The sequence below is a fragment of the Bufo gargarizans genome, chromosome 4, assembly GCF_014858855.1.
Source record: "Bufo gargarizans isolate SCDJY-AF-19 chromosome 4, ASM1485885v1, whole genome shotgun sequence".
Lineage (NCBI taxonomy): Eukaryota > Metazoa > Chordata > Amphibia > Anura > Bufonidae > Bufo > Bufo gargarizans.
The window spans coordinates 472,070,802-472,090,142 of record NC_058083.1 but is presented as its reverse complement, the minus strand read 5'-3'; the positions used below and the strand labels follow the sequence as shown (position 1 = coordinate 472,090,142).

The following is a 19,341-nucleotide window of genomic DNA, read 5'->3' as shown; positions in this document are numbered from 1 at the left end:
GCAGGATAATTTTGGGGTGCATAATAGGATTATCATGCAGCATAAGAGTATCATGGAAATCTACAGCCTTTTAGCAGCAAAGCGACTCAGCTTTCGATAAATCTCATCCACATACTGCGTGAAAAACCCACAGCCAAATTTCACATTGCATTTTATTTCCCGTTGGGACATACCCTAAAGATCATGTCACCCCTTCTACCCATGCTTGGTAGCACACAGATTTTCTAACGTTGGGGTCTCTGGAGGAATAGACAAGACTGCCTAATTCTCCATTAAGGCTCATGCGCACGTATGAGTGTTGGCCGAGCCCGTATTGCGGCCCGCAAACAGCGGGTCCGCAATACACGGTCACTGGTCATTTGCACACCGTATCACGGATGCGGACCCATTCACTTGAATGGGTCTGCAATCTGGAAGGTGAGGTGCGGAACGGAGGCAAGGAACTCTACGGACACACTAGGAAGTGCTTCCATGGGGGTTCACTCCGTGCCTTCGCACCGAAAAAAAAATACAACATGTTCTATTTTTTGGGCGGTGCGGACGGATCACGGACCCATTTAAGATGAATGGGTCTGGATCAGTCTGCGGAATCCGCACCGATGTTGCCCGTGCATTGGGGACCGCAAATCGCGGTCCCAAATGCACGGAATGGCCGACCAACGGCCGTGTGCATGAGCCCTAACAGTGGAAGACATTGGAGGCACAGTAAGGAGACCGGACACTGGGTAACAAGTTCTGTTTCTTTATTCATACAGTATGAAGTCTAATTTCCTACAATTTATATAGCATGCAGAGGGAAAAAATGAAACATTCAACAATAACCATTTCCCCAAGCAAACTTGAAAAAAAAAAAAAAATCTCCAATAAGGAAATGATTGCTATTTTAACTTCAGCCCAGATATGCACAAGCGTTAGAAATAGAAAGCATACGCTAAAATGTTTAACACAATGTATGTACAAAAATAAAATAAAAAAAGACTATATCCCCCATGAAGCAGAGCACATGGCAGCTGACACTGGAACAGAAGACCACTGGCTGGGATAATGAACCACGGACTGGTCCAGAGGAACAAAAACTTACATGGTGTGTGGAGATTTTTTTTTTATTTTTTATTTTTTCCCCGATTGTTAAACATCAACATGTACCAAAGTTTGGCAACATTTCTTTTATATTTATATATATATTTATATATAATGCAAATTATGTAAACAAGAGGAACATTTCAAATCGATCTACATGCAAAACTCCATGTCATGCAAGGACACCAAGCACCTTGATTTCTCTCGCACAGACAGAGCCCATGATGTGCAGCACTCAGTTGAAGGAACAGCTATGGCAGGCAGACACTTTTTCCCCATTTTTATTTTATTTTTTTTATAATTCACTAGCCCTGATTAAAAAAAAAAAAAAAAAAAAAAAAATCTGTTTGAGTGTATGTAATATATGCAGCCAATCGTGCCACAGCAGAAAAGGAGGCAAGTTTTCAACAAACAAAAAAAAAAAGAAAGAAAAAGGGGGGGGGGGGGGGGGGGCTCGCTACTTTTATATCACACGATGTAGTAAATAAGGACAGACCAAACGATATATAGTTTAAATTCACATGATAGATTACACAGAAAGAATGACCACCCCTAAATAAAAATATCCTCGCCTATAACCAATATACATATATTATTTTAAATATTACCAGTCATGCTGCCTGCAGTAGTTTGCTCTATTCAATCGGTGGGAGAGATTTCGATTCCAAGTTCTCCACCCTGACTACTGTCGCTTTGTGTATGTAATAGGGAATAGATCCAATAGATCCTTGTCGGGTGTACCCGTTGCACTGACGGAACAGTATAGTAGTGGCTTTTGCTTCGGCGACCACGTAAAGCAGGTTTCTGTGCAATTGGTAGATGCATTATATAGGGTTCTTCACTTGGCAGTAACATTCAGCTATGTTTCAAGAAGCAAGAGACACAGTCCCTGGTAATATATTAGAACATGTATAAATTAAACATACAAATTTCCTGTCTTTTAAAAAAATCTAAAGAAAAAAAACACAATGTGTAAAGTAGATTAACAGGAAGCAACCAACCGGTTAATGTACAAAAATCTAAAGAAAAAAAAACAACAACTTATATCACAAGAAACAATACACACTGACCAGACACCCAGCAGAAAGTTTACATTCTTCTACTATATATATATAAAACTGTGTGAAATAAAAGTAAGGATTTCAATTTTGGGTATAGAACGGCTTTATGTTCTGCTTGGCACTTTTTTTTTTTTTTGTTTTCTTTTTTTAGTCTAGGTTTCGTTTGTTTTCTTTACTCAAGTAAATTCAATTACAGCCCACCTAATCACTACATAGAAAGCAATATACTCCTTGTTATAAAAGATGAAGAGAAATAAATAAAAAAAAAAAAAGCCAACTCCCTTCTTTTTCTCCATCTCTTCTTCCCCACTGTGCTGTCCTTCAGACTATAAAGTGCTACACTGAGTTATTGAGAGAATTAAAAAGTTCAATAACACTTAGGTTGGCTTCATGAGGCTCATGTTGGAAAATGTGGCTTCACAGAGAAAAATACTTCCATTTAAAATACACAGAGAGCGTTGCTGGACGTCTTGAGCAGATCTTCAGAGATGGAGAAGAAAGCAGAAGTGTTGGGTGTTGCTCTGAGGAGTCACACGTCAACCACCATCTTTTTGTGGATATCTAAACCTCCCACCACCTGCAAGAAGAAGGAAAACCATAAAACTTGTAGACGTTGTACAGATCACTGGTTTAAAAAAAAAAAACATTTCCATGGAGCTGTGTCACAAAGAATCTACTTCTCTAGTTTTGAACACCAAAAATTGGGTGAAGCTTTTTTTTTTTTTAATTAAAGAAAACACCGGGAGGTGTTAGACTAGAACAGCAGGAGCTCACGAGGAGAGTCATTACTTTTGGTTTTGAGGCCAAAATATAGGCATCTCTTAGGCCCCTTTCACACGAGCGAGTATTCCGCGCGGGTGCGATGCGTGAGTTGAACGCATTGCACCCGCACTGAATCCTGACCCATTCATTTCTATGGGGCTGTTCACATGAGCGGTGATTTTCACGCATCACTTATGCGTTGCGTGGAAATCACAGCATGCTCCTCTTTGTGTGTTGCGGTGCGATAATCCACGCAACGCAGGCCCCATAGAAGTGAATGGGGTTGGTGAAAAATCGCAAGCATCCGCAAGCAAGTGTGGATGTGGTGCGATTTTCACGCATGGGTTCTAGGTGACAGTCTATTCACTGTATTATTTTCCCTTATAACATGGTTATAAGGGAAAATAATAGCATTCTGACTACAGAATGCATAGTATAATGGTGCTGGAAGGGTTAAAAAATGTAAAAAGTCAACTCACCTTATCCTCTTGATCGCGTAGTTCCCGGTCTGTTCTTTGCTAGCTGTGGGCTAAAGGACCTGTGGTGATGTCAGATCACATGCTCCATCACCATGGTGATGGACCATGTGATTGGAGCATGTGATCTGACGTCACCACAGGTCATTCAGCCCACAGCTAGCAAAGAACAGACCGGGAACTACGCGATCAAGAGAATAAGGCGAGTTAACTTTTTAAATTTTTTAACCCTTTCAGCACCATTATACTATGCATTCTGTAGTCAGAATGCTATTATTTTCCCTTATAACCATGTTATAAGGGAAAATAATACAATATTCAGAACATCAATCCCAAGCCCAAACTTCTGTGAAGAAGTTCGGGTTTGGGTACCAAACATGCGTGATTTTTCTCACGCAAGTGCAAAACGCATTACAATGTTTTGCACTCGCGTGGAAAAAAAAAAAAAAGCGCATTTTCCCGCAACGCACCCGCCTCTTATCCGGGCAAAAAACATGACGCCCGTGTGAAAGAGGCCTTAGGGTCCCTTTACACTGCTCAATTGAGCAGACGATTGTAAGGAAGGAAGTGTTCCTTCCCGACAAGCACCTACTTGTCAATGGAGGAGACCTCTACATTTACATGCAGCGATCTCCACCACAGTATGGAAGTGAATGTCATCACTCATCCTCATGCAGAATCATTGTTTTCCAGCAGCAGATCATTGGTCTAATCTACAACTCGCACCATGCCCTGCTGCAGGCTGATAGCAGTAAGCTGTCCAAAAATGCTGGGAGTTGTAGTTTTGCAACAGCTGGAGGGACGCAGGTTGAGCATCCCTGGTTTAAACAATGATTTAGGTGACTGCATCAATGGTCCCATTACCGCAAAAACATATACAGGCTGTGTGATTTGGGGATTTTCCGGAACAAAACATCCAGCGCTCTACAGAACTGTCCTATCCTTGTCCATAATACGAAAAAGAATAGGACATGTTCTATTTTTTTTATGTTGACGCAGAATGGACATACACATACAGACGGCACATGGTGTGCTGTCCACATGTTTTGCAGCCCACTGATATGCATAGGTCTGTATTTGACCAGCAAAAAATACAGATTGGATGTGGACAAAAACAACGGTCGTGTACACGAGTCCTAAGTGCTTTTCCCTGGACAGATTCCATTTAATCAGAAACTAGCCCCACGGATAGTCACCAGGTAGTTGTCACACATGGACTCAGACCACTGCGTCTCAATAGATGCCCCTGTGTAAAATCATGTGACCATGAACTGACTTGACGGATATACACTCTGTGCTTATAATCATATGAAATCCTACAAAATGGAATAAGTCTTATGCACCAAGGTAAAATAATGCTGGGGACACTACAGTAATATACAGCGTGGTGCCTGGTAATAAGGGCACAATGTTCAGAGCCATGACCTGAATTATTAAAATATAAAAGTTTCACAGTAATACACAAATCCCACTGCTTAGAACTTCACAAAGGCTGAAGGCGGCACGTTTCCTAAAGCTCTACTTCTGGTAGGAATAATGAGGACAGTCAAGGTCCTGTTTCTTTGCATAGTACGGAGATGAAAGTAAAGCAAACCTTTAGTTTAGTCATCATTTTTACAACCCAATCACTTAAGTCCGGTCCTTGAAATCAGAGACGCTGTATACTCCACAAGAGAACATTTCTAGTGTCGTTCCCACTCGATCATCACTTAAGTGGACGGGAAGCTTAGATCTACTCTACCACAGTGAGGACCAAGAAAAGACAACTTACAGCACAGAACTCTTCGAAGGATATTCTTCCGTCCCCGTCTTTATCTGCATTGATGATCGTTTTGTCTACTATCTGCTGTAGCTGGGTGTCTTTGAGGTTGTTTCCGACCATCATCTTCAATACTTGGAAAAGCTCGCCATTGGAGATGTAGCCGTCCTTGTCCATGTCATATATACGGAAAGCAACTGAAATATAAAAGGACACTAAATGACTTTACTGAGGAGAGGAGATGGCGTACACTAAATGGCAATTTTTTGTTGTTCTATGGAAATGTAATACAAATGAAGGAAAATATTACACGAGACCTATGGTCAACTGCACACTGGCCATGAGCGCTATACAACTATACGTGCCACAAAAGCCACCCTTCGGTATTACGGCTGTTGAAAGTAAGAAGAGGTATTCACTAATGTTTACACACTCGTAGGTCACGTCTATGGACAGCACCATCTCTCACCCCAAGCCACCGGACCCTATGGACAACTAAACCAGACCAGGACCACCATGTGTGCTTTATATTTCATTCATTTTACATAAAATCGACATAACCCCAAGGTTAAAAGATAAAAGACCAAGCAAGAAGTGACTGCTGCGTTACCCAACTATGTGCCCGATGACTGCAGCCAGGGCGTTACAGTAAATGTAGCGGACTTTCATACAATGCTGATACATAAACGTAGCCTACATCAGGGGATCAGCAACCTCTGTCACTCCAGTTGTAGTAAAACTACAATTCCCATCATACTCCCATTTACTTCTACTGGACTTCCAAGAACAGCCAAGCAAGCTGTGCACGCTGGGAGTTGCAGTTGTTGGAGGTTGCTGACCCCTGGTATGCACTACATAAACGGGTTGTAAAACACATTTCTCAGGTTGGCAGTGAGTGTAAAATATCACTGCCTCACCAAAGAAATGGGCTGCATATCGCAAAGTCTGATCAGTAGAAAGCATGGCAGATAGAAGACCACATAGCACATCGCATTTGTAGCACTGCTGACGATTTTCATCTAGCAATCCCCGATCGGAAAGTGATTGCATATCTTAGGGATATTGTCTTCTTCAGACAATTCATTAAATGGGATGTCCAAGATGATGGAAAATCTTAGACAACCCATACCATTGCTTAAAATAAACAACCATAATAAACTCACAGTTTTCTCCAGCGCTGTGCTCTGCTCCGGTGCTTCAGCCCGGCGTGCCTGGATACAGCATGTGGCTTCTGCAGCCAATCACTGTCCTCAGCTGTAGACCGGGGTGAACACTGATCGGCTGCAGCGGTCACATGCTGCTGTTTGTAAAATTGCAATGGCAGCCGTATGGGACAAACGCTGCAGAAAATGGCCCTGGAGAAACGGGGGAGTTGATCATGGTTTTTTATTTTAAGCAATTTTTTTTTTTCATTGATTGTGCGCTGTGACTGGTATTGCAGCTAAGGCTACTTTCACACTCGCGTTTGGTGCGGATCCATCATGGATCTGCACAGGCGGATCCGTTCAGATAATACAACCGCATTTATCCGTTCAGAACAGATCCGTTTGTATTATCTTTAACACAGCCAAACCGGATCAGTCTTGAACACCATTGAAAGTCAATGGAGGATGGATCCGTTTTCTATTGTGCCAGATTGTGTCATAGAAAACGGATCCGTCCCCATTGACTTACATTGTGTGTCAGGACGGATCTGTTTGGCTCAGTTTCGTCAGACACCAAAACGCTGCAAGCAGTATTTTGGTGTTCACCTCCAAAGCGGAATGGAGACGGATCGGAGGCAAACTGATGCATTCTGACGGGGTCTTTTTTTATTCAGAATGCAGTAGCGCAAAACTGATCCGTTTTGGACCGCTTGTGAGAGCCCTGAGCGGATCTCAAACGGAAAGCCAAAACGCCAGTGTGAAAGTAGCATAACATGGCACAGTTTCTGGGGAAAAAAGCTTTTTTTTTTTTTCTTCTTTCATAATACCAGGATACCAAGATTGCACAGTAGTAGGGGTGGGGTGGTAAATTAGATAGTTTGCTACGCTGTCAGGTAGGTACATTTGTATGTTATACATAATAAACACTTACACCTCAGTTTCTGTTCCTTGTCACCCTTAACACTGAACTGCGACACTCCTTCGATGAACTCTGCACAAGGAATAGAAGAGAATAATTAGTAAGATCTGGAAATACAGATGAGTTGATAATTATCTCATGTACCAATTAATAATCTGGCACACCTCCATCATCCTCACATAAAATACTATTCCGATAACCAGTGGCGTACATAGAGAAGTAAGGGCCCCACAGCAAGGATCAAACCAGGCCCCCCACACAGGACAGAAGAGTTTCTACCAAAATCCTTTTCAATGACTCCTGGGCCATTTTTCCACTGCCTCATTTGCTAAAAGTTGTTCCTTTAGAGCAGGGATGCCCAACCTGCGGCCCTCCAGATGTTGCAAAACTACAATTCCCAGCATGCCTGGACAGTCTACAGCAAGGCATTGTGGGAGTTGTAGTTTTACAACAGCTGGAGGGCCGCAGGTTGAGCATGCCTGCTTTAGAGGGTAGAGTCCTGACCAAGTTTTCACCTCCGGTAGAAGAGGAGATAATCCCAACTAAAACAGGTCTGCCGCTATGGTAGTTACACCCCTGCCGATAACTGTGCTTGAAAACTAATTCCCCAAAAAATAAAAATGTAAACTAAAAAAAGAATTAATAAATATGAAAACACCCGGCAATAGCGACACGCTAGTGCAGGATCTAAGTAGGTCACACAGCATCACGGACAACACAGTATTTATTCCATGGAGCTGTACATCTTAGGCCTCTTTCACACTTGCGTTGTCCGGATCCGGCGTGTACTCCACTTGCCAGAATTACACGCCGGATCCGGAAAAAAGCAAGTGTACTGAAAGCATTTGAAGACTGATCCGTCTTCAAAATGCGTTCAGTGTTACTATGGCAGCCAGGACGCTATTAAAGTCCTGGTTGCCATAGTAGGAGCGGGGAGGTGGTATACTTACCATCCGTGCGGCTCCCGGGGCGCTCCAGAATGACGTCAGAGCGCCCCATGCGCATGGATGACGTGCCATGCGATCACGTCATCCATGCGCCTGGGGCGCCCTGACGTCACTCTGGAGCGCCCCGGGAGCCGCACGGATGGCAAGTATGCTGCTCCCCCGCTCCCCACTACACTTTACCATGGCTGACAGGACTTTAGCGTCCCAGCAGCCATGGTAACCATTCTAAAAAAGCTAAACGTCGGATCCGGCAATGCGCCGAAATGACGTTTAGCCTAAGGTTGGATCCGGATCAATGCTTTTCAATGGGCATGTATTCCAGATCCGGCCTTGCGGCAAGTCTTCCGTTTTTTTTTTGGCTGGAGCAAAAAGCGCAGCATGCTGCGGTATTTTCTCCGGCCAAAAAAACGTTCCGTTCCGGAACTGAAGACATCCTGATGCATCCTGAACGGATTTCACTCCATTCAGAATGCATTAGGATAATCCTGATCAGGATTCTTCCGGCATAGAGCCCCGACGACGGAACTCTATGCCGGAAGACAATAACGCAGGTGTGAAAGAGCCCTAAGAGGGGGTTATACACCCATAAAACACCACAAGTACAGTGTGCATGAACTTAGACTGGAACAGATGGGGAGAGGACCCTGTCTGCAAGAGCTAACAATCAACAAGGGAAGGGGAAGATGCAAGCTGCTCATTACAGGTGGCAGGCTTGCCTGAAGCGGTGGGTTTTTAGGTTTCTTTTAAAAGCTATGGATGTTGGGGGAGAGCCTGAGGTACTGGGGTAGCGAGTTCCTGAGTATGGGGGACGCATGTGAGAAATCCTGTAGACGATTGTGTGGAGAACAAGACAAGAGGAAAGCAAAGAAGAAGGAGGACCTGTAAGGATCAGAGCTTACTTGTGGGGATGTATCTGGAAAGCAGGTCAGAGATGTCAGGAGGGGACAGACTGGACGGCTTTGTGTGTAATTGTTAGTATCTTGAACTGAATTTGATGGGCAGCACAGTGGCTCAGTGGTTAGCACTGGTGCCTTGGGGTCCTAGGTTCGAATCCAACCAAGGACAACATCTGCATGGAGTTTGTATGTTCTCCTTGTGTTTGCGTGGCTCTGGTTTCCTCCCAGCCTCAAAAGACATACTGATAGGGACCTTAGATTGTGATCCCCATTGGGGACAGTTGGATGCTAATGTCTGTAAAGCGCTGTGGAATATGGTAGCGCTATATAAGTGCATAAAATAATAATAATAATCATAATAATAATAAATAAATGAGCAATGGGGAGCCAGTGAAGTTATTGGCAGAGGAGAGACTGAGGGGAGAGGTGGATTAAGCTGGCAGCAGATATGAGGATAGATTGGAGGGGTGTGAGGGTGCTAGAAGGGAGGATCAAAGGAGGATGTCGCAGTAGTCCAGGCAGGAGGTGACAAGGGCACATACTAGTATTTGAGCTGACTCAAGGGTTAGAAGGGAGCGAATATGAGATATTCTTGAGTTGAAAGCAGCAGGTGGTGGTAAGGGTTTGGATGTGTGGTTTGAAGGACAGTGCAGAATCAAAGGTTATCCCCCGACAGCGGACCTGCGAGACTGGAGAAAGCAGTGGGCTGTTATAACTGTACTGGATAGATCAGGTAGGGGGGGGCTGAGTGACTTAGGGGAAAGATGATTCACTGTGGAAAAAACAATTAATTTTAAGAACCGGGAGGTGAGGAATGAAGACATAGCTGATAGACTAGCTGGATGGAAGCAATATGACATTTGGGTCAGAAACGTAGATTTGTCATCAGCATAGAAGTGGTATTGGAAGCCACAGGACTCTATGAGCTGTCACAGGCCAAATGTATAAATGGAAAAAAAGTAGGTGACCCAGGACAGAGCCTTGAGGGACACCAACAGAGAGGGGGTCTGCCGAGGAGGTGGTGTAGGATTGGGAAATGCTGAACGTTCTGTCAGTGAGGAATGACGAGATGCAGGAGAGGACCAGGTCTTTGATGCAGAGTGAAGTAATAGACTGTGGCAGAGGAGAGGTCAAGAAAAAGGAGAACAGAGTAATGGTGTTTAGCTTTGGCAGCAAGTGGATGATGCAGATTATTAGCGACTTTGGTTAGGGCAGTTTCAATTTGGGAAGACAGTTTGAGATGGATGTGTTTTCCTAGGAGATTTGATGTGAACAGGAGACGCGAGATTGGGCGATAGCTGGATAAAGAGGATGGCTCAGTGAAGTCTTCTTGAGTATGGGTGATGGTTAAAAAAAGAAAAAAAAAAAAAAAAAAAAGGACAGGGAGACATCAGTAGTAAGTGATGGGTTGAAAAGGTGGGTTAGGCAGAGATAACTATAGTGGCTTCATTAAAGATAAGGTAGGATGGGACTGGGTCAAGGGCACAGGTGGTGGGGTGCGATTTGGGGATTATGATGGAAAGGTTATCCTCAGTGATGGTAGTAAGGCTACTTTCACACTTGCGCTGTCCGGTATTGAGATCTGGTCAATGGGGACAAAACTGAACAACCAGAAAGCAGTGCACCAGAATGCTTCACATTGCAGTTTGTTGCGTCCCTATGACGGACAAAATCGCGGCAAGCAGCGTTTTTGTGTGCGGCATGGGAAACTGAATAAGCCGGATCTGGCACCAAAAACAACACAAGTCAATGGTACTCGGTAAAGTTTTTTGGGATAAGAAAAAAAACTGATCCGGCATCCCATTGCCTTACAATGGTTTTAGTGCTAGTTTCTTAATTTTCAATATAATACAACAAGATCTGTTCTTAACAGATGCAACCGGTTGTATAATAAGAACACAAGCGTTTTGCTGTGGTTTAAAATCCCCTGCCGGACCTCAAAAACCATACAGCAAACACTCTTATGTGAAAGTAGCCTGAATTAGGTTAAGTGGGAAGAGCACCGAGTAGTTGGGTGGTAGCAGGGCCTGGTGAACGGTCAATGACAGCTATTCAGAGGATGGAGGGAAAGTAGATATGGACAGAGTGGGCTTTGAAGGAAGGAAGGTTGACAAAGGGTGGAGATCGGCTGAAAGAGCTGTTACCTGATAGGTGGAGGCCAACACCAGCACCATGTCTGTCTGGAGGGGGTATATGGGTAAATTGGAGTTTTCCATAGGACAGTGCTGCAGGGGAGGCTGCATCAGTGGTGGTCAGAAATGTTTTTGTGAGACAAAGGAAGGAAAGTTTCTGGGAAATGAAAAAGTCACTGATGTAGGAAAGCTTACTGCAAACGGAACGCAAGTTCCGTAATTCTCTATATTAAAGAGTCTCGGGGAGCTGCGGTTAGGTGAAGGGTATTAGGTTAGAGCAGTCAGTGATAGGGGGTTGGCGATAAAAAGTAGAATGGGGACTAAAGTTATAACGTACAGCGGCTCACCCCTGTTGCGTATGGGCAGGTGCTCACCCTCTGGTCCTACCCACAGGACCCAGATAAGATTGTAGAGATTTGAGAGAAATGAGGGGGCACACTCAAAAGGGATCACTGGATAAAGTATAGATATTTATTAATATTTTAAGAACAAACCCTTAAAATCATTAAAATATATATTAAACAAAATGTGCAAAACTTCACTAGTTCTAACACCAATCTAGGAAAGTTGCCAACAGTGATATGGTAGCAATGGGTATCCCAGTGAAAGTTTTCCAGTGAAAGTTTTTTCCACAGAGGTGTAGGACTAAGGCCTATAATGTTGGGGCAATGGTATAGTCGGTATCGGCCCAATGGCTCAGTCCTATTGGAGCGCTGATATTGCTAATGTCTATTTGTCCAATATGCTGGATTAGCAGAGGTATGTGGCAAATGGGAGACTGTGCTCCCGTACTTACAGTCTCTTGTCGCTTGTAGTGTTACGGCTCACCCTTCCTAGCTGGATCTTCACAGCGTGCGTACGCTCGCAGCGTCTTGCGGGGTGTACTCGGTCAAACCGTGGCGTCCCACGTGACCTAGTAGTCTTGGGTGCCGGCTAAACACTAGACTGACGTCACTAAGTTGACGTTGGACTGACGTCAGTAGTGTGCGACTTGTATTCCGGTTTTGATGAAAATAGAGATATCTCGTATGTCAATGTCTTTTAAATGAAGAGCTCTCTTGTTCTTCTCAAGAATCCGCGCTCACTCTGTCTCTGCCAGACGCGTTTCTGGGTCATACACCCCTTCCTCAGTGTCTCCAGCAGCCGAGTACAATAGGGCATTGGGTGGCTGGGAGAGGAAAGTGCTTAGAATAGATTGCCAAGTGAGAGGATAGACAGGACGGTGAGATAGTCTAGAGAGGAATTTATCATTCCCTGCTGTCCAGAATTCGGGCTTCAAAAGGTTGCAAAATAGGGCTTTGCGACTTTGGAGGCAGTAATTGACTCTACTGCACAGATGCTGAAAGCTTGTGGAGTCTGCACAGTGGGAGACAGGACGGGGGAGCCAATGGAGCCATTTTGAGTGATGTCATATCAAGGGGACAGAGCTGAAAAAATTATCTGCGGGCCCCATTTACAGCAGCCAGTCCCCCCAAAAAATAAATAAATAATAATAATAATCAATACACCCGGCCGGCACCCCCATACAAATGCCTATTCTTGTCCGCAATTGCTGTCCCTGGATCTGCACTCCTTCCACTAGCCAGGTGATTTTAATTAGCCTAGTATTCAGTGGTATGGGTTAAATTAGCCTATCATGCTCTCAGTTGGAGTTCCTGTGAGCTTCAGAGCAGGTGAGCTTTGACAACTGTTCACATGGTGCGGTGCTGCATGGGGGCCACTGTGCTGTTTATCTGGCTGGTTGGTGGGGCCCAGAGCTAGGTATGGCATGGCCAAGCAGCAGGGGTGCCGTTTGTCCACTGGGTCCCGCTGCCGGCCGGGATGGCGCCACAGCGTTGGTGGTCGCAGTGTAGCGCAGCGCCAATTTTAGGTTAGGACCCACTCAGAGGCAACCTTGGCGTGGTGAGTGGGCTTATTGTCTTTTGATCAAAATGTACACAAATGCCTCATTTAGCATGTAGCATGGAGGTGGTACACATGCGCTATTCAGTGCTGTCTCCTGCAGGAACGCAGGGATGAGATCATAGCATTAGCAGTGGATGTGCGATTCATTTCTTCTTTTCTCTCCTTATTTAATACATGTTCTATTTTTTTTTTCCGGAGCCGCGGCGGCACGCTCCGGAAATGCAGATGCGTACAGCACACTGTGTGCTGTCCGCATCCATTCAGTCCCCATAGAGAATGAACGGATGCGGAACACAATTGTGGAAGTGTGAATGGAGCCTGAACAGCAACATAGACAGAAATAAAGTGAGTCAACTAAGGCTACTTTCACACTAGCGTTCGATCGGATCCGTTCTGAACGGATCCGCTCATATTAATGCAGACGGTGGCTCCGTTCAGAACGGATCCGTTTGCATTACCATGAACAAAAAAAAATAAAAATAAAAAAATATATTTTTTTTTTGTTCACGATAGTGCAAACGGATCAGTTTTGACTTTACATTGAAAGTCAATGGGGGACGGATCCGTTTGAAAATTGAGCCATACTGTGTCAACTTCAAACGGATCCGTCCCCATTGACTTACATTGTAAGTCTGGACGGATCCGTTTGCCTCCGCACAGCCAGGCGGACACCCGAACGCTGCAAGCAGCGTTCAGGTGTCCGCCTGCTGAGCGGAGCGGAGGACAAACTGTGCCAGACTGATGCATTCTGAGCGGATCCGTATCCACTCAGAATGCATTAGGGCTGGACGGATCCGTTCGGGGACGCTTGTGAGAGCCTTCAAACGGAACTCACAAGCGGAGCCCCGAACGCAAGTGTGAAAGTAGCCTAAAAAAAAACAAAAAACGACTTCAGAGTGGGCAAACCACAAATAGATTAAAAGATAGAGGTTTTACTCAAAATGGATCTGTCAGGTCTCCTGTGCTCCCCTATATGACAAGTTCCGCTATATAACAGCATACAAGCTGTCAATCACAAATGAAATGTTATCAATGCAAATACAACAAACAGAGCTATACTTCCAGAATCCGGAGCCTTTCCTATACCCTATGCTGCCCTCTGATAGCGTCATGGGAGACCTTACAGATCCAAGATAAATTGCGATAACAAAAAACCCTGCAAAAAAAATACACCCAGACCTGCACCCATAAGACGTGTTGTATTAGGAGGTGTATGCAGGCACACGTCAGTGCAAAGATGTACGCATTAAAGTGTCTTACGTCTAAAGAGCCTTAACGCTGCAAATCACCCTGGTCCTTTCCTCCAACTTAATCTAAAGCAGGCCACGAGACAAATTTGCTCAGTTTAACCGTCAATGCTTTTCAATAGGGAATTCATAACAGGTAATAACCAATATTACAGACTAATTGAAACAAAGGGTAAAAATAATTGATGGAGGGAAAAACATAGTGAATAAATTCCGGTGCATACAATGTCATGAGGACGGCCAGAACGGAACACCTTTCTTACCTTTAAAGTCTACCTCTCCGTTCCCATCTGTATCAAATATGTCTATTACTCGCTGGACAAGGGGGTTCTGTTGCAGCTCAGGTAAAGACATGAATTCCTCTACACTCAGAGATCCAGAATTGTCCAAGTCGAGTTTCTTAAACCTTTTCCCCAGTCGCTTGATCTCATCAGCATCAACTGCAGAAAAAAAAGGGAAAAATAAAATAAAAATTTGATTAGGAGGAGCAAAGCAAAAGAGTAAGAAATGGAGCAGTCCCAGTTTCTGGAGTCCTCGGCAGACAAAATGTGAAATAAATGACTTTGGTTACCTAGCTTTCTTCCAGCGCTAGCCATACCAGTCAAATCTGAGGCTCCCTGAGAAGTCTGCGAATCCCAGACTAAGCAGAAAGGAGCTGCTAATGCTCGCTTAATGCCACCCGATCACATGGCGTAATTAATGTGGACAAGCTAAGCAGATCATCGGTCGTTTCCAGCACAGTCGGAGAGTAGTGAATGAATGCCGGAGAATCTCATCCGTTCTATGCCCCAAGGGCAAAATGCGACCTAACGCATCCCACCAACACTACGTCCCAAAATAAGCAGCTCTGTCACCTGCAATGTTCCAAGCAGTGCTCTCAAGATCTGACATGATCTACTTGACCCCCATGCTGGGAGCACAAATGCTACAAATGGTCAATATGGCTCTAAATATTAGGCACACACATTAAGATATGAAGTGTAAGATGATCCCGATGCAGGGCTGTACCGGTCCAACATCGCACCATCTGGGGGGCAGCACCAGATCCCTTGCACGTTTTATACCAAATATGCCTCTACAAAGCGTGAGACATTAGAGAGTGCTCAGACTAGGGTTTGGCTTTTCCCCAACTACATTGAGCTTAAAGGGGTTCTGCAGTTTTTTTAAACTGACTATCTATCCTCTGGATAGATCATCAGCATCAGGACACCTGGGACCCCCGCCGATCAGCTGTTTAAGAAGGCAGGAACGCCGCAGCCTTCTCTCGGTTTCCCTCAGGCCCAGTGACATCATGACTAGTATCAATGGCCTGGACGGGGCTAAGCTCTGTTCACTTGAATGGAGCTTAGCCGCGCCCAGGCCAGTGATACTAGCCGTGACGTCAGTGGGCCTGTAGTAAACAGCGAGACGGTCGTGGCGCCTCTGCCTTCTCAAACAGCTGATCGGCAGGGGTCCCGGGTGTCCGACCCCTGAGGTTCAGATGCCGATGATCTATCCAGAGGATAGATCATCAGTTTAAAAAAAACTGCAGAATCCCTTTAAAGGCTATGTACACCTTTGGGGACATTATTATTATTTTATGGTTGCATTTTACTCATTTGGGGGTAAAAATCTTTTTTTCACTTGGTCTTTATAAAAAATAAATAAATATTGAGCCGTTCTGTTAAGGGCTAACGTTTTTTCTAGCTGTGTGCATCCTATTTTTACATTCACTTTGTGAGGGTCATCTAATAACCCTTATATCTAAATTACTAAGAGGTCAAACACTTAAGGGTGCATGTACCCCAACAGATTATCAGACCAATAGTTGGTGTGTATAACAAAAGATGTGTGTATAAATGGCCATCTGTCCAAATATTGGTCAGAAAATCTGTCAGATAATCTGTTGGTGTAAATGCACCTTAAGGCTACTTTCACACTTGCGTTCAGAGCGGATCCGCTCCTATAATGCAGACGATGGGATACGTTGAGAACGGATCCGTCTGCATTATAGTTTAGAAAAAATTCTAAGTGTGAAAGTAGCCGCAGACGGATCAGTCCTGACTTTACATTGAAAGTTAATGGGGGACTGATCCATTTGAAAATTGAGCCATATTGTGTCAACTTCAAACGGATCCGTCCCCATTGACTTACATTGTAAGTCTGGACGGATCCGTCTGCCTCCGCGCGGCCAGGCAGACACCTGAACGCTGCAAGCTGCGTTCGGGTGTCCGCCTGCTGAGTGGAGCGGAGGCTGAACGCTGCCAGACTGATGCATTCTGAGCGGATCCGCATCCACTCAGAATGCATTAGGGCTGGACGGATCCGTTCGGGGCTGCTTGTGAGAGCCTTCAAACGGAACTCACAAGCAGAGCCCCGAACGCTAGTGTGAAAGTAGCCTTAGCCACATTCTTATCAGCTAGATAAGGATTGGGCTTTGATGCGTGTTTATGATGTCAGAGAGCAGAGATAAGGAGCCCGACAACTCCCTGTCTGACGGAATAAAGAGAAAATTCAGATCCTGCTAGTAGAGCATCTCAGCTCTGTACAGAGAAAAGGGCTCCATATATTCAATAAAGACCAAATGAAAAATAATTAGTTTAGCTCATAATGAGTACAATGCACTAATAAATGCCCCCCAAAAAGGTGTACATAGGCTATAAAAGGGATTTTCCAAAAGTATGGGTAAATTTTTTCCCCTAATTCAGAGATGGCCAACCTGAGGCTCTCCAACTGTTGCAAAACTACAATTGCCAGCATGCCCAGACTGCCTACAGCTATCAGCCTATAGCAGGGCATGGTGGGATTTGTAGTTTTACAATCGCTGGAGAGCCGCAGGTTGGCCATCCATGCCCTAATTATTTCTGAGGCAATTAGTGTAATAGCAAAGCGTCTGTGTCCTGTATTTTTTTTTTTTTTTTTTTTTATTTAAGGGGGTGTTCTAGGATTATAGCCTGTTTTAACTACAGTGTTGTACCTAATGAAAATAATCACTCACCTGCTCCCCGATGCTCTGATACAGCACCTTGGCTCTGTTTGGCGACCTTTCCAGTACTTGGCCTGTTTATTTCTACCGGAGGTACAGAAAGGGTCATGTGCGCTGCTGCAGCCAATGACTGGCCTCAGAAGTGATGTGTCCCCAAGCGGCACATGACCCAGCCGCGACATGCCACTTGGACACATCACAACGGAGGCCAGTCATTGGCTGCAGCTGTGCACATGACCCGGTCCGGACCCCAGCATGAAACATAGAGGCCAGGGACTAGAAGATTATCAAAAACGGAACCAGAGCACCAGAATGAAACGGGTGTGGTGTAAATTGATGCACGGAGACTCTTGCCCACGCTGTATTAGACTCTGTATTAAAAAATATTCTTCTGCTCCAGCACTCGAAAATTAAAAACAAGTCTTCATTAAAGAGAATAAGCTGCGCACAACAAATAATCTACGCGTCTGTCAGCAACTTTTTATGTTTTTACTCTGATTATATTGCGTCCTCACACACGCACACGATAATAGCAGTACTTTTCTTGTTTTGGTCCAATTCTGTAAAGCTGCAAAAACGAGGTTATAATGGTATGCAAATGAGAGCTCACAAGTGCCATGGGGGGTGTTCTTACCGTAAGTGCCCAGGCCCCTAGGCGTTTTGCGCGCCTAACTCCACCGCAGTGTAGTGTCTGTGCAGCCCTTTTATGATGTGTGCGCACAGGGCATGTACACTCCAATATCCACGGAGGGCATTGGCTTCATTTGCAGCAGTGCGCAAGCTACTGGCGAAGATGGAAGAGTCAGAGCAGTAAGAGACAGCAGCTGCAATGTGGCTATCTGAGTGTACATGCCCGGGCCCCGCGGTGAACTGTGCATATGCAGGATCTCAGGAACTGGGGAGGATGATTTAACATCATGGGCACTTACAGCAAGAAAACCGCCCCTGGGCACTTGCGAGCCCTCATTTGCTTACCATTATAACCTCATTTTTGTTGGACCAAAACAATAAAGATACCATCATTATTAGTGTGTGTGTGTGTGTGTGTGTGTGTGAACACAATAGTGTGTGTGTGTGTGTGTGTGTGAACACAATAGTGTGTGTGTGTGTGTGTGTGAACACAATAGTGTGTGTGTGTGTGTGTGTGTGAACACAATAGTGTGTGTGTGTGTGTGTGTGAACACAATAGTGTGTGTGTGTGTGTGTGTGAACACAATAGTGTGTGTGTGTGTGTGTGTGAACACAATAGTGTGTGTGTGTGTGTGTGAACACAATAGTGTGTGTGTGTGTGTGTGTGAACACAATAGTGTGTGTGTGTGTGTGTGTGAACACAATAGTGTGTGTGTGTGTGAACACAATAGTGTGTGTGTGTGTGTGTGTGTGTGAACACAATAGTGTGTGTGTGTGTGTGAACACAATAGTGTGTGTGTGTGTGTGTGTGTGAACACAATAGTGTGTGTGTGTGTGTGTGTGTGTGTGAACACAATAGTGTGTGTGTGTGTGTGTGTGTGAACACAATAGTGTGTGTGTGTGTGTGAACACAATAGTGTGTGTGTGTGTGTGTGTGAACACAATAGTGTGTGTGTGTGTGTGAACACAATAGTGTGTGTGTGTGTGTGAACACAATAGTGTGTGTGTGTGTGTGTGTGTGTGTGTGTGTGTGTGTGTGTGTACACAATGTAAGCAGTGTAAATCATGAAAAGTTAGTGACAGACTCCAGGTAAATCAAGACCCCATCACCGAGTGCTGGAGAAGAACTAATATTTTTCAGTACTGTAGATCAATAAGGAAAACCCATTTGTTAAAAAGAACATGATGGAACCGATAGTCACTACAGTACACCGAGAACTGCCACAAAAATAATTGAAGACGCTCTCCACATTTTTCTTACTGAAGATCTATCGTATGAACCTGTGATCTGATCGGCGGGGGTCCCTTCAATGGGGCCGAGCCGCACTCGGGCCAAGTGACTATGTCATGACGTCACTGGCTCACTGGCCTGTAGGAAGCAGCGAGAAGGCTGCAGCTCTGCTGCGAGCACCGCTAC

The 19,341-nt window shown here is 44.7% G+C and overlaps 1 protein-coding gene across 1 annotated transcript in view; it reads right to left on the bottom strand.

Annotated features, from left to right (window-relative positions):
- Window positions 1-726: 726 nt before the first annotated feature.
- PPP3R1 (protein phosphatase 3 regulatory subunit B, alpha) overlaps window positions 727-19,341 on the bottom strand; it is a 57,408-nt gene continuing 38,793 nt past the window's right edge. The window contains exons 3-6 of the mRNA XM_044291567.1: window positions 14,593-14,769; window positions 7,215-7,274; window positions 5,151-5,335; window positions 727-2,718 (exon numbers count right to left, since the gene is read on the bottom strand). Of these exons, the coding sequence (XP_044147502.1) occupies window positions 2,671-2,718; window positions 5,151-5,335; window positions 7,215-7,274; window positions 14,593-14,769 (470 nt within the window). The 3' untranslated portion in view covers window positions 727-2,670. The remainder of the gene's footprint in view (window positions 2,719-5,150; window positions 5,336-7,214; window positions 7,275-14,592; window positions 14,770-19,341) is intronic.